The following is a 15,874-nucleotide window of genomic DNA, read 5'->3' on the forward strand; positions in this document are numbered from 1 at the left end:
CCACAACCCGATTGTCACGTCACTAATGCCATCCTAGCGGCACGTAGCTGCTATTATGAAGATCTATCAATATGAACTCAGGGAGAGATGTGCCGAAACCAAGAAGATGCGATGGCTTTTGGTCCAAATCTGCCACACCATGTACTGGCATTGCAAGGTAAAGGTTTCCTCGCCTTCCGTTTGGATCTATCACGTTTTTAGTACTTCGAAGTAAGTTGAAGCCAAATCACAGGAGGCTCAACCTAAATTAGCCTAGCCCTATGTTGGTTTGTGAAGTGCGCTCTGCCTGAGCGGTTTTCGACACTCTCAGCATACTGGGCTGACGTGTTGAGTAGATTGATGCGTGACCGATTTCCTGCTTCACTTGGTTTTGGAATTTATTTTTTTACGAAAAAATACGAACGTGGAGAGCAGAAAACTGCAAGATAAAGTTGGCTGGAGACGCACCTGTGGTGGTGAAGTTAGGTCAAGCTTACACACCATTCTTTGTTTTGCAATTGCGTTTCCTAATTCACCTTCTTTTGCTTCCAGTTTGTTTGTGATTTCAAGAGTAGTTGGTTACTAGATCTGTACCTATTTCTGTAACCCCTCCTAAGAGCAAAAAACAGGCTACCACTGTCCATACCATCAGTGAAAATGAATCTAGGTAATTGATGTTGGATGTATATGATAAATTGCACTCCGGTATTAATAAAATGTTGTCAATGTATACTTTTCTACTGTTCAGCTATCCTCACTATTCTCATAGTGGTCACTGAAGGCAGGGCTACGGGTACAACTCCTTCAGTAGCGTCTCAGTGTTTTTCGCCTGGATATCCTGCACCCCAGGTGATCCGAGATGATAACAAGGGGCATCAACTGCGCTATTCTAGTGTTCCCAGATCGGCAGCGACCCAAGTCTTCCGCTTTGTATCACCAAGGAGCCTGAGCTACGTTTTTCACGTGCCGTATGGATGCTCACTGAAGCTAGAGAAACTGACTATGACCGTGTTCGGTTTGTGCTCTGTGAGTGTTATTCTTCGACCCAGTCAGCATTCTCCTGTAACTAAGGGCTTGTTTAACGCCCCACTTGCTCAATGTGACAACCCAGTACGTGGCTGCAGTGGAAGCATCGGCCTCTCCGAAGTTGGTTCTACCAATGTAAGGGGAAGACAGTTGGGTGATGTGGCGACATTAACGGTGCAGTTGCAAGCATCGGCCACATGCAGAGTTCGTTGCGCTGTGCAGAGTGAGGGTCAAATCACGCCTGTGATGTCAGTGGACTGGAAAGGTAAGGTAGTAAATCGCGACCTCTAAGGGCTGTAGATATTGATAAGCCCAAACAAAATGATTTCCAGGACTACAGAGGCCGGAACATTGTGAATATGTCAACGCGTTAGTGCGGTTTTGCATGTACAGCCAGGCTTCGCTTAACCGCACACAACCATTTTCCACAAAAATATCAGAATAAGCGAGCGAACCGGATAATCGGACACACATACTGCATGTCCGTGTACGCATTACATGTGCTGTAAATTGGTAACCACCGATTTTCTTCCGAATGGCGAGGATCCGAAAAAAGAGAGGACTGGATGAGCGAGGTCTGACTGTATACTACACTCTCGATTATACATGTGAATGGTTCTCTAATTCTTCATTACTGGGTAGTCGTCAGCAGTTACAGACTTTTCCTTGTGACTTTATGCATCTAGACCTGTCAGTGCCCGGTGCCAAGGGGAGTCTGAAGAGGAAATAAGTAATCAAACCGAAACTGGCACTAAAAAGAATAATATGTTCAAAATCAATCAACAATTAAAGACGCCTGACTATTATGTCGGTATTTCTTCTGTACTCCCAGATATCAACGAGTGCAGGACTCCCGGATTACTGGGACCACGCTGTACAGGGTCGGCTTGTGTCAATAACATGGGATCGTTTCAGTGCTTGGGGGAAGAAATAACCGTAATTCCTGCGACGTTACCCGAAGGCAAGTCTTTGTGTTTCTAAGAATTAAATCAGGATGAATGTTACAAAACACAGCGTAAATTTTTAGGTTGTTACCAAAATATAGCTATTTATAGGATGAAGGCCGCAGACATCACTCATCTACGTTACTAGTTCGAAATGCACGTGTATTTTTCTCGTTCCTATCATCAGGGGCGAACAAATACGGAACTAAATAATCGATTTTGGGTTTCCATAATTTTATTTATTGTTATAAAATTCACATACACTTCGAACAATTAACGTAGTTGCGTGATGTCTCCGACCTTCATCCTATTCATAGCTATATTAAAATTATTATCTTCACGAAGATTTTTGTATGTTACCAATAATCACTTGTTCGTAGTTACAATGTAAAAAAATGTTTCAAGGCTGACATCGAACACAACTTCATCCCTTTGTTCTTTTCGTATCCCAGGTGGTACAAGGCTCGGAAGGTCAAATACTAGTCAGTCTTCCAGTACAAGGAACATGGTCGAAGATGCACAGCTACACACCAGTATGGTTCCAGCCAGGACCTCAGAGCTTGTTACCACATCATTTCAATCCACCGCACTCACTACCATTGCTGACACCACAGTGGGCGCGGCGGCTAATCCTGTTGTTCTTCTTGCTGCATCCGTGTCCGGTGCCATTGTGGGGACTGCGATTCTGTTCAGCATCACGTTCTTGGTTCTGCGCAAGACATGTCCGTCACGCAACGCAGATCCGACTGGGGATGTGCACTTGCGTCATGGAGCCAATCCTCCCGACACCATTGATCGCTATACCAGTTCAGGTCGGCGAAAGAGTCCCGCTCAACCACAGGTTTCAAACTTGGAATTGAAAGCCGGTCCTCCGAATCCAGTCGTGCCTCACTGCCAGAGTACCGTTCTTAGATCATCGTGTGCATGGCACGTGGAGCCCACTGAATGTAGGGCTTATGGATGCACTAGCCAGCAACCAGAAGAAGCAATATATTATGAAATACCTTGAATGTGACGTGCATCTAAACAGTTTCTCCATTCACGCAGAATTCCAGACCCTTTAAATCAATTTGATTTTAAATTTGGTTCCAAACCCGGATCTACAAGTATGCTACTATTATTCTTTGCTAGGTATTTCGTAATGCACATACTATAGTGTCGCTTGCCTGAATTTCTCACACGTTCAAGGGTTGTTGTGTGACAATGGCTTTTCACACCTTAAAGCTTAATTTTGCCCAGAATATTGTTTTGATATAGTAGCGAAAGCTGCGATACCAAATTATTTGTACACACACTTGAATGTACTTGTTTTCCCCCAGCCTATTTCTACATCATCTTAGACTGTATTAGGTGAGCATTCCCTTCACGAGCACTCTCATTCGTAGGGTTCAATTTTCCTCTTGAGATGTCGTGAATGTTTGGATATTTGTTCTTTAGCATTGACGTTCATGAGATACATGTAGTTCGTGGAGTATAGGATGTGGCGTTGTCGAATAGAGTTAACCTGCCTGCATAGCTTGGATAACCCGTCCAGACATGTTTTGTGAAATCGCACACTATACAGCGCTGCGAAGTGCACAGAAGACCTGACGCCTCCGAAAACAGACTATCATTATGTATACACTTTACCACCTGCTATTTTCTTCCCCGAACCGTAGGCACTGCGTGCCTTGATTATTATTTGCTAACTTCGCACTGTTACACCTTGCTTGGTTTCTTGCGCCCTACTATATACAATACATATTTGCCATGTGAATTATTCTTTTACTTGAAGGAAAGATACAAACGGGAAAATTCTGAAACAAAATATTAATATTTTCTGTCGCCACAACGATTCGAACTAGGCACCTTCGCTTGAGGCCAGCGATGCGTGTAAATTGCATAATCTTATTCAGAATCATTTCCCATGACGAGCCTGTGGTAGAAAAAAACAGCTTTCAGAAGGAATATTAGCAGTAACCATACTTGAAGTATCCGCGTTCACCGATTTGACTGGGCAGAAGTCGTGATGCAGGGCTGTGTATCTGCCGCTAGTTGGTGGAACATTTTTGTGTGTCTTCTAACCACACGCAGGCTTCATTTCAGCCATTCGCACATTAAAATCATTAGACCTCAATACACATACTCTAGTACGGTCTCTTTGGTGCCTGGGTTTCCTCAACAGATTTGTAGTACGGTTATTAGTTTATATACATTTAGCCTGTTTTAATTACCATGAAGATAAGCCTATTATCAAGAGTAGATAAACAAGAGTGTGCAACTCGCGGATGGGTTGGCCCACGGCGGAATTTTTTGTTGACGTAATCTTTTCGACGACGCACGCGCTGCGAGCCTTTTGGAGAGGTTTCCCTCGTGCACTTGGCCGGGCTTTACACTACAAGGTCGGTGCCCAGCACGTGCTCTCACACTGCTGTGCGGCAAAGTCCGCGTTTCTCTGAAAAAAGGTGACGTCAACAAAAAATTCCGCCGTGGGCGGGGGTATCTGCAGATTGTGCAGGAGAGATCCGGAGTTGCACACTCTTGTTTATCTACTCTTGCTATTATACACGGACTTGTGTCTCGGAAATGCGTTTTCAAATATGGAAAACGTCGGTTTGATTTGTTTAAAAAGAACTTTCCGCATTGGGTTTGACCCGGTGAAAACAGAAACCCCATTCTTTGTTTGGAATATGAAATTCATGGCAAGACATTCCAGAAGCTGGAAAGGTGATCATGTGACTACTGTCGGTGGAACTGGGAGTTTCAACATAACGATTATCTCTCTCTCTCTCTTTCTCTCTCTCTCTCTGCCGTTCCCTCTGTCTCTGTCTCTCTGTCTCTCTCTCTCTCTCTGTTTCTGTTTCTCTCTGTCTTCTCTCTAGATATCTTTGTCCCTCTCTGTCCCCTCTCTCTCTATCTCCTTCTGTCTCTTTCTGTCTCTCTGCTTCTGTCTGTCTATGGCTGTCTCTGTATCTGCCTCCTTCATTTTGTCTCTCCCTGCTCCTAATGTGTGAATGGTTATGCTCGTGGGGTTCACCGTGAGCTCTGATAGCGGCAGTAGCAAATTTTGTGAACTGAAATCAAGCTTGTTTTGCATGTGTCTGTATATACCATTTTATAATATAATTACTACTGTTACATCGGTAATGCGTGATGTACTCTAGTTCGGGAAAGGAGATGTCTTTCCTGAACATCTTGTCACACATACCTTTTACTTGCAGATGCACACAGATCTGCGCCACTTTTAACTATTCAGCATTCGGAGATGCCACAAAGTGCGTCAATAAAGTTTTTAATTGGCTGCTGGTACGTGCCCAGTCCTGTACAGCGTCAGATATGCCAAACAGCGGCTTGCACACATTTGGAATTGCTTTGGTAATCAAAGGGTGAAGAAGAGTATGACGAGTTCAGGTCGCGACTAATTTGACGCGAAATCTACCACAAACCTGCCCGCTGGCATGGTCCTGTGAATGCCTTACATCCGAAGTGTCTAGGCTAGCCTGGCTAACATCCGAACGCCTTCAGACAATCACAAATACAGAAGTGGCCAAACGAAGCACGTTTGACTAATTTAGACTATGTATGGTTATTTTGGCAGATCGCGTACTGAACAATGGTCTGCAGAAACATTGCAGGGCAGATATGCCAAATCGCCGTTCTCCCCAACCATAAACTGCAGTGGTTCAACTCGTAACTAACGTCGACTTCACAAATTAACCATGGAATTTAGGCTGAATCAAGTTGTAACTCGGAGTTTTACAGTCATCGTCAGACTGCTGGCCCTGCCCTCGTTCCAAAGAGCACATAGTTTGTAAAGTCAATTTAAAGCGTCCCAACCCGCATTGTAACTTGCTCACGACTGTCGATATGTCCAGTAAAATACATTGTGACTTGATAGAAATACAGCGTTAACAGGAGTGAAATTGATAGTGCTAGTCTCCAATGAAGCATTACTGAGCAGAAGAAGAGTACAAATAATTGTCTAAAGTTATACACGCATGCGAGGAAAGGCGAAATATTAAGTGTTATAACTAGCATTCTGTAAAACTAAATTCATAGTCATCTGTCACAGAAAGGCTCTAATGGTTCCTAACGTGAGTGAGGTTTCGTCGTGAAAAATGAGTCGGCACTGGATCATGGGACTGACCACGACTGGTAAGTGTCTTTGGTTCACCATTCAATAAGTACATGTATAGCATTAAATACACATTAGGTAAAACAAGTCAGCCATCATTCATTTCCTTCTGGAAAAGCTGAAAGTGTCAAATCTAAGAACCCTGTTACGCTTTTTGAACAATTCTGAGGAGGCTGCTCTAATTATCCATTCGTACTGTGCCCATAAGCGTGCGTACGGGTTACAGAGTTGTTACAGTCCATGGCGTATAGCATGCGTTGGTTTGGTGCTAACTAGGCCGGTTGCAAGTAAGACTTTGCTTCACATTCTTTGTTTTTTGTTCTATGCAGGAGTCATCTTACTCATAATCAGCATCACATCATGCCAGTCACGAAAATGTATGTCATTCGATGGCCAACGTGGCTCACCAGATAGTTCCTACGACGGGGTGGATTTTGACAGTGATCCGACTCTACCTCGCGCGTTCAGGAACGTAGGGTTTGTCAATGAAGACGTGTCGACTTTTAGGTTTTATAGTACATGCAATATGAGACTGAGGAAATTGTCCCTCCGAATGGGTCCCAACACAGAATGTTTAGTATCCGCTATCATAAGAAGAAGTAGACTGAGGGTAGCCAGGACAACAATGTCTACCATCCACCGCTGCTTGTCGAGCACTTTCTGCGACAAAGTCATAGATTTTTGGAATCTAGGAACGCCCCAGGTTGACATGAGAGTGCCACCTGTGCTCGAGGTGACGGGCAGAACGATAGGTCTGCGTGGTGCGTACAATTGCACTGTTCTCACATCTGGCTCCGGCAAAACACTTTGGACACTAAATTTGCGTTGTAAGTACATGTACCGGTATCCTTTTGCATTTGTCAATTATACATATTGTACATCATTGTCTCTCTCTAACTCCCGGCGGCCCCGTTATGCATTTTGATGGTGAACGATGTGTGTGCCATGGATTTAGAAAGTCACTTCGGCTCTTTGGGATGCCGCATGCGGGTAATATATTCGGTCGAATCCCACTAATTTTAAATTTCGTGTAGACAGGATAAGGGACCCATGACTATGAAAAATGAGCATATGTAAACCCTCTTACTAGACTGTACATGTAATGGAATCAAAAACTGCAACATATAGATTATAAAATCACCGAGTATCTAGACATTCCACGACAGAGCACTAGTAGGTCATACTGTCCCGTCTTCTTTCTAGATTTGTAATATTAGCTAGTAGTAATTCTAACTCAGTTTTTTTCATTATGTCTTTTTCAACACAGTTTGGGAAGATACGCCACCTCCGATTTTCACCACGGCAACCGCACAGCCCACTAAACCGTCGTACGCAATGACGTCCATTCCGAATACAGAGACTCAGACTCAGATCGCAAAGAGATATTATAGTTCGTCTCATTCACCGATGACGACCACCTCGCCATGGTTGCCGACATCATTCCGAGTTACCTCACCCCTGCATTACAAATCCACAGCCAAGCCATTCGAATCAGTTTCGTTGACTGCGTACACGGCCTCGCAATTGAAAAGAACAAATGCGGACCTGGCGTCACTCACACCAACTACAAGCAAGGACAGGCGTAGAACGCTCCGAGTTTCAGAGTCGCCAGTGTGGGGAACAATAGTTCCTAGATCAAGTTTCACAGTGCAGCAAGGGACTCGAGACTCAAAGTCTACGTCGTCCACACGTGACGCCGCAGTGATAGCTGGCGTGGCTGCAGGAGTTCTGATGCTGATCATTGCACTGGTTATTATCGCGTACCGATATCGTGGTTTAATTGCCAAGTTAACTGGCAGAATAGACAAAAATGATCATCCGGTAAATGCGAAAGGTTCGACTACCCAGTGTGATCCCGAGATCACACGCCCTACAGTCAATGTTCCGATGTACCAAAGCGTTGCTTATGTGTCTTCTACCAGTAGTTCGTCAGGTTTGACAACCAACGAAGCATATGATTCAGCTAACCAGGACAGAAGCGAGCACCTATATACTTACATTCACTGATAGATGTACAGTCCATTCCGTAGCACCTATATACTTACATTCACTGATAGATGTACAGTACATTCCGTAGCACCTAGCCGGTATAAAGAGGATAGTATTTTCGGATAGAATTTGAGCAGTCCAGTGATTTTGTTTGTTAACACAACCACCTCATGCTTCTTTATGAAATCGTTCTATTTGTTGAAGCTCTTGGTTAAATTAGCTTATTGTGTTATTACATTAGTATTATGTTTATAATTTTAGATTAAAATTACCTGGCCCGTTAGAAGCTCACTCTGAATCATGCACTACGAAAGGTGTGACATTGATAGTGTAATCTTCTAAAGACCTTTTAGTGATCAGTTAGGCTAATAAAACTAAGCTTATGGCTCAGAAACAGCCAGCAGCGCATAGATAACCGTGAAAGCCTACAGAAGGTCAAGTATATTCTATCTTGGTTGATATTTTGTAAATCTTCTCACTTGAATTTACTTAGTCATAATCTTTTTTGCCAAAATGTCGAATTGACTAAAGAACACAGTTTATCAAAACAAGTCTGAATCGCAATATGGCAAAGACCTAATGGGTATAGGGAAAATACCCCGTGCGAGATCACGTGTGAACGCGGCCTAACACGTTCCCTAGAGTACTAAGTAAAACACGGAGCTCCCATTCTCACTGCCGCCCCAAGTACCACAACTGCAATAAATCTGAATATAGCGGATGGTTCATGAGGTCGGTTGGGTGTCTGGCATAATGGCCTGGCACATCAGGCAGCAATCGGCACATTGAACATGCTGAAGACAGCTTAGGCGTCGCTTGATTGGGACACACCTTTGGTCCCAGCTGGACTCATCACCGGACTTTTTGTCAGGGAGAAAATAATTACAACCTTACAGGATGCGATAGATGTGTGCAATGGCACTTGTACACGACACACTAGGATAATACGCACCTTGGTTCGTTATTCCAAACTTGATACGAAGGTACAGGTTCTCAAAACTGACCGCCAACTAGGAGTGCAGTATCGACATATCCAACGGAGGTCCCTTTCATCACAGCGCTAACTCAACCCTCACTGCAAGCATCCGCTCTTGTGCCAATACTGATCGCCATATTTGCAGTTTTGATCCTGCTGACGCGCTGCTGTGCTGTGATATAGTTCTATTTGCTACGCTCCGGCAAGATACTACCATACTCTACGTCAAACTTGGTTACATACATTCGAAGAGTTCACTTTCAAGGCGCTAGGCCCTCTGAGAGGCCAGCCGCAAGCAATTAGGATGACGGGATCAGGCGCGAATCGCAGCTGTCCAATGTGTCTATTCGTACAACAGAAGAGGCTGTAGCATATTTTGCCTCAGGCCCTGCTGGTCCGGTGACATCTCGTCGCCTTTCCACCAATTACAGCTTTGAGGATTCCTGAGCCAGCGTGTCAAAAACAATGGGAGCAACAGAAGAAGTACAGACGTGTTCTTCAACATTTCAAAGCCCTGCCAAGCATGTGGATGACGTAAGAGGTACGAGTAAAATGGAAGGACAACAACTCAAGCATGATGATGTTTTGATCGGCGGAAAGGCTGCACAGTCTCCAAACAACCCACCCCACCTCAATATCTCTCGTGTAAGTCTGCTGACACGAAATGCCACGGTGGGACAAGCTTCGGCGGAGAAGAATGAAAGCGAAGATGGAGTGTTGGATATCTATGCAATGCTAATGAAAAAGAATCCTGCCTACGAGATGGCAATGGCTAAAGAGGATGGCGCAACTGGCAACACGGAAGACGGATCAGCAAATACGATGGCATCCATAAGTGAGAGTGCTGCGCTCCCAGGATCAGATCTGCCATCGAAGAGTACGCGCGTTCCTTTGCCTTCCGCCTCCACTACTCAAAGAGTAGGTCATCCAGATGACGTCATCTCCAGTCAGCCAATTTACACAGCACCAGACAAGTTGCAGTTCGCGTGCAAGGATGCGTCAGCGGGCGCAAGTGGCCTAGGGTTAGGTCCACAGCCGGCGGGCACGGTTATTTACAATAAAGTCATATTGAAAGTGAACATTGGCGGAAATCCAAGTTCAGCTGACAACATAAATTCCACGCTAGAAGCCACAATTTACGCAGGAGTTAAGAATCTATCCAAAGCGAGGTCAGAGTAACTTCGGCCACCATTTGAGATCTCTCTTCCAGTAGTTGGTATGGTCCTGCTCGCCTAAAATCACCGTTAGAACAATCTCCATCTAGCTTTGATAAGAGAAAAGGGGCTCAGAATGCAAAGGGTTAAAAGTTCAGACTTCAGCACGTATATTGCAGCATGTTCGTAAAGTAGCATCTTCCATTTCACGTTAGTGCCTTAGAGGATTCACACAGGACGAATTACATTGTTGCTCAATATAGGATTGCCGTTCTTGTATCACCTGCATTTTTTTACTTCGTTGTTCCCCTCTTTCTCCCCCTCCCACCCGTATGACCGTTATATAAACAATTCCAAAGTACAAACTAGTCGAACACACGTTTGAACAAAGCATACTGCGACTTAATTTCTTCCTTTTCAGGCGCTAGGATTGAAAAGCACACAAACATTCTGACTTACTCTGTCTGTAACCTGAAGTTTGCGTTCGCATCTATGTGTACTTATGGAACTTGTCTTGTTGGCTGGTGTGTGAGTGGTGTGCTATACACACCTCCTACGTGACACTTGACACAATCATATCCATACTTTACAGTATTGTGCATTAGCACCTGTATTGCTGTACTGGTATTTAGAGGGCGTCTGATTGTTGATAGAGGCGGAGTTATCCTGGACAATACAACCGTCTCACTGGTAGCAGCAGCTAGAGTCAACGCAAGGAAGAGGAGGGCAGCGAAGTTCAAGCACGAGTTTGGAGCATCCACAACACTGAGCGAGTGGAGAGTAATCGTCGCTGCATACGGGAGTACAAAGGCTCTCAACGACAAGCTGAAGGACGTGTCAGGAGAGGCCAAACTATGGGCGGAGGATAAGGAGTTCCGGGCTCGAATGATTATGCGACAGCTCCGGGGGGAACCGCTATTGTGGCTGAGCCAGGACGAGAACAAAGATGCCCTAAAGGATGATGAGGAAGTCATGAAGCTGCTGGAGTCACGGTATGGCCACACTAAGGCCAGGGTGGCCTACATTAACGATTTCGAAGAATCGTTCCAGGAAGGGAGAGAAACGACTCCAGCTTTCCTCAGACGTCTACAACAGCTGGCTGGCACTGCATTCCCGAACCTCTCTGACGAGGCTCGGCGGGAGAGAGTACTATCAAAGTCTGTGCGCAGTGTGCGGGACCAACGTCTAAAGGAGGAACTACGGGTGTTTGGATTCATCAAGGAGGAGGTGCTGAGTGGGCCAGGAGGGTGAGAGTTGGCGGGAAGGCGAGGTGTGGATATGCTGTTGGTGACACCGTGAGAATCAAGCTCCAACCTGCACAGCGCATGAAAGGAAAGCTTCACGCACACAAGTTCGAATTGTATACAGTTGTGCACAGGACTCGCAATACCTACCTGGTGAAGCCTTGCGGACCCAATGCCCTCACTTGCACGCTACAACGACACTGCGATGAGCTAGAGCCCGCACCCCCTCAGCGGTTGAGCCGGGAGCACAGTAGCAGCACCCACGAAACGGGGACGGAGGGGGAGCTTGACGTTTCTCAAAGTGGAGTTGCCGAGGAAACAACCCTGATTCGCAGGAGTGGAAGAGTTAGACGGCCAACCAAGTTTCTGGCAGTAAACCCCCGGCGGGTTCGTTATGGATCAAGCTCGGCCTGTAGTGGTGCCAACGCGGATGCGTCGGACGATAACGAGAGTGCGGGCGAGTTCTGACTCTGACCTGAGATGCTTGGTGGCGAACCAGGCAGGTCACATGAATGCTGGGTGGGAGGCCGGCTGTCGCGGAAACACTTTCTTCGAGTCGGCAAGGTGTGCCTCCATTTTGAGTTGGTGTTCATATTGTTGAGTTTGAGTGGGGGAGTGTGAGCGGTGTGCTATACACACCTCCTACGTGACACTTGACACAATCATACACTATTGTGCATTAGCACCTGTATTGCTGTACTGGTATTTAGAGGGCTTCTGATTGTTGATGAAGGCGGAGTTATCCTGGGCAATACAACCGTCTCAGGTGTGCACATCTTGGCACATACTGTGTGCTGTCGCAGTCCACCGCAGTACATAGTAATCCACATATAACTACCGATATTATAACATGATGTCACATACATACATATATGCATGCGCGCGCACCCACACCCACACGCGTGCGCGGACACACACACAAACATGAAGAAGCTGCCGAGTCCGACTATGCAGTCTCCCAGGCACGCATCCACGCGCACACACATGAACCAGCTGCCGAAGCCAATTATACAGTCTCCCGGGCACGCTCGCACACACACACACATGAACCAGCTGCCGAATCGACACAAACACACGCGCGCGTGCGCACACACACACACATGAACCAGCTTGCGCGACTATGCAGTCTCCCAGGCACGCGCGCGTGTGCGCACATACACACATGAACCAGCTGCCGAATCCGACTATGCAGTCTTCCAGGCACGCGTGCACAAACATGCTTGTGCGCACTCGTGTGCGCACACATGAACCAGCTGCCGAATCCACACAAACACAGGCGCGCATGTGTGCACACACACATGCACCAGCTGCCGAATCCGACTATGCAGTCTTCCAGGCACGCGCGCACAAACATGCTTGTGCGCACGCGTGTGCGCACACATGAACCAGCCACCGAATGCGACTATGCAGTCTCCCAGGCAAGCGCCCGCGTGCGCACACAAACACACATGAACCAGCTGCCGAATCCGACTATGCTGTCTCCCAAGCACGCAACCCCACTGGGAGAAGAACAGACTCGAGGAGGACGCCGGATCGGGAGGAGCACACACCTCAGTGAGTGCAAACATTTTTGTTTCCGGTTACCTGTCCCCTCGTGTGAGGGGCCGACAGACATGGAGATTTTTGCTGAGGCGAAGTCTCGCATCAACGTCCTAGCGAGATCTCCCAGACTTTTCTTGAATCCATTTGTTGTAGTTGTGCAGCTGGAATCCTCAGGTTGACTTGCAACCTGATCGCATGGGCTGCAGTGAGCTTTGCAGCAAGGTAGGAAGAGACGTTGACGGGTGCCACACGATGGTCCAACAGAGGTGACTTGGCCATGCACTGAAGTAGCAGATGGGGGCATATCCAGTCATTTGCGGACTGTCAGTCTGCATAACTGGGAAACCAGCGAAGTCATACAGTGCATTGGCTGCTGCAAGACTGGTCCGCCACAGGTTTGCGACGCTGTTGAGGACACTTGTGGCGTGGCAGGCCGCTCTTCGAAAAGGAAATGTTACAAATACTACACTGAATCCGATCACGGGAGGCCAGCTGTGGTGTTGAAGCAATTCTGAATTCTGTGTGCCACTCTCCTCGCTGCTGTGCAGTGTCGAACCAATGTCCTTCAAGATGTAAGTGATGGATGTCTCTTCGGACAACATCACACCAATTCAGTCGGGTTTCACCCACCCACACACACACACACACACACACACACACACATACACACACACATGCGCAAATACACTAACGCGTGCGCGGATACATAAACACACGCAAACATACATGTGCAGATATGCGCACACACACCTTGCCTTGCATACATCTGCCAGCGCCTGGCCACACCGCTCTCGAAGGGAAAAGTTAATGACATGGCATTTGTGACGAGATTTGTCTCCTGGGTGTTCGAAAAGCAGCGCAGCCACACACTAAACCGTCAGTTATCTACGCTGCTACATCCGGCAGCGTACACCTTGTCGATAATAATAATAATAATACAGCACGCATATAGCTCATATGAAAAATCAAATGAGGGTCATGCATCTGTCAAAAACGTCGAGCCAGTGCGTTCTGTCTGAGACAAGTTGCTCCGCTTCCAAAAGAGACAGTCATATTGAGAAGTAAAAGGTAATTCCTAATGTTGTCTACCCATCTGGTCACTGGACGACCCCTGGGCTTCTTTATATCTGTTATATTCATTGCCATGTGAAGGGCTTTGTAGGACACAGCGTCCTTCCCTTCACGAATGACATGTCCAAACCATAATAAACGCCGGAGTCTACAGACTGCACTTATTGGGCATTGAGCAGTTTTAGCATAAAGAGCATTATTCGAAATTTTATTTGGAAAGATGATTCCAAGTATGTATCCGAGTTTACGGCGGAGCCATACATCAATTTTGCTTTCTAAGGCTTTTGTTAGAGTCCGTAGCACGCAGTTGTATAGGAGAACTGGCAAAATGAGACAGTTGAACATGCTTAAGCGGGACTCCTGGGTATGGCGTTTCCATGATACACTGGCAAATGGCCAGTTCGCTGCTATTATATGTGCACCAATGTCCTCCGCTGACCCCAGACGAGAACCCAACAGTTTGACCGACCTCCAGGAGGCATCTGACTTTGTAGCTGTTACAAATTGTGTTTTGCTGATGTTTAGTTGTCGACAATAGCGGAATCTTAAACCCACCACCGACCTGAAACACCGATCTCACTGGCCGCAGTGGCTGGGGCAACACCTTGCCCCAACACCCACCATCTGGCCCGCAGTAGTAGCCTGGGGTGGTGTCACCAACAAAGGAAAGCGCCTAGCACGCACATGCACGCGCGCACACACACACATGCACGCTCTCACACACATGCACGCGCACGCACACACACACACACACACACTAGCGCACAAGTGCGCACACACACATACACAGACAATTCTATGATATGTTGCCCGCAAAGCAGCCAGGTGATCTGGCTTGGACCTCCAGCAGCGCTGGTTTTGCCCTCGCTACTTGTCGTCTTGTCCTCTCCAATGCTGCCTGCAACAAAACATTCCCTTCCGGAAACTCTGGGTGAACAAGTTCTGTGTGTTGTGTTTACACCGTGCTCTGCTTTCATATGGCATTCGTTGTTCGTATCAACCCCTAAGCTCCTGGTAGGTGGCCCCTTATTGGCCTTAGGATGTGGCTCTGGGTTCACTTCAACATGCACATCACTCTAAGCAAGTACAGACAAAGCAAAATCAGAGGCACTGGTCTTTTCCATTGTTGTAATTCCTATCAAATGCGTGCAATTGGTGTAGCACTTTCCATGATACCAGCCACACCATTTACTCCTCCCTGAGGTCTTGTGCTGGCAGAGAAAAGCCCAGACATGGTCGTCCTTCTCTCGAGCAGCGCTGACGATGCGACACCAATTTGTAGACTCGATATAACTCACTGCAGGCTTCTCGTTTCTGCTAAAATTGGGCGCTGTCACACAGACACAAAATTCCAGCAATATTACTTTGCTGGGCTGTGATTTGCCCCTTCGTTGCCGTCAGCTGCCTCATCCGGCACCTCGTCTTCCTCTTCTTCCATTGTTGTCAAACAACATCAAGGTACACGAGACTAAGCGGAAAGGAATACATTTCAATAAAGTGATCACAATATCCGAAGTCCATATTGTTGTCAACGTCGTCATCTTCTAAAAAATACATTATTTTTCCTCACCTCACGCGAACTCGTGTTTTGCGCTTGCTCATACGATGCACAACTCAGCACTCGCGTAAAAATATTTGTTCTCACGGTGGAATGTGGAAAAAAAAGAAGCCATCGCGAAAGTCTCTGAGTCGGTTCTGGAACGTCCAACAAGCGAAAACGTATCCCGGCTTTGTGATGTCCTTGACCAACAATGTAAGCGATTTGTCCCTCCGAGAGTGCAACGGCACTTGTGATTTTGAGTTTTGGCTCACGGACTATAAGGGCCCTAAGACAG

At 46.6% G+C, this 15,874-nt stretch overlaps 1 protein-coding gene across 1 annotated transcript in view; it reads left to right on the forward strand.

Annotated features, from left to right (window-relative positions):
• Window positions 1–344: 344 nt before the first annotated feature.
• Window positions 345–15,874, forward strand: part of LOC135811659 (uncharacterized) — a 32,466-nt gene continuing 16,936 nt past the window's right edge. Inside the window, exons 1-3 of the mRNA XM_065324894.1 lie at window positions 345–646; window positions 728–1,270; window positions 1,838–1,966. Of these exons, the coding sequence (XP_065180966.1) occupies window positions 637–646; window positions 728–1,270; window positions 1,838–1,966 (682 nt within the window). The 5' untranslated portion in view covers window positions 345–636. The remainder of the gene's footprint in view (window positions 647–727; window positions 1,271–1,837; window positions 1,967–15,874) is intronic.

The sequence above is a fragment of the Sycon ciliatum genome, chromosome 3 (assembly GCF_964019385.1).
Source record: "Sycon ciliatum chromosome 3, ocSycCili1.1, whole genome shotgun sequence".
Taxonomy (NCBI): Eukaryota; Metazoa; Porifera; class Calcarea; order Leucosolenida; family Sycettidae; genus Sycon; species Sycon ciliatum.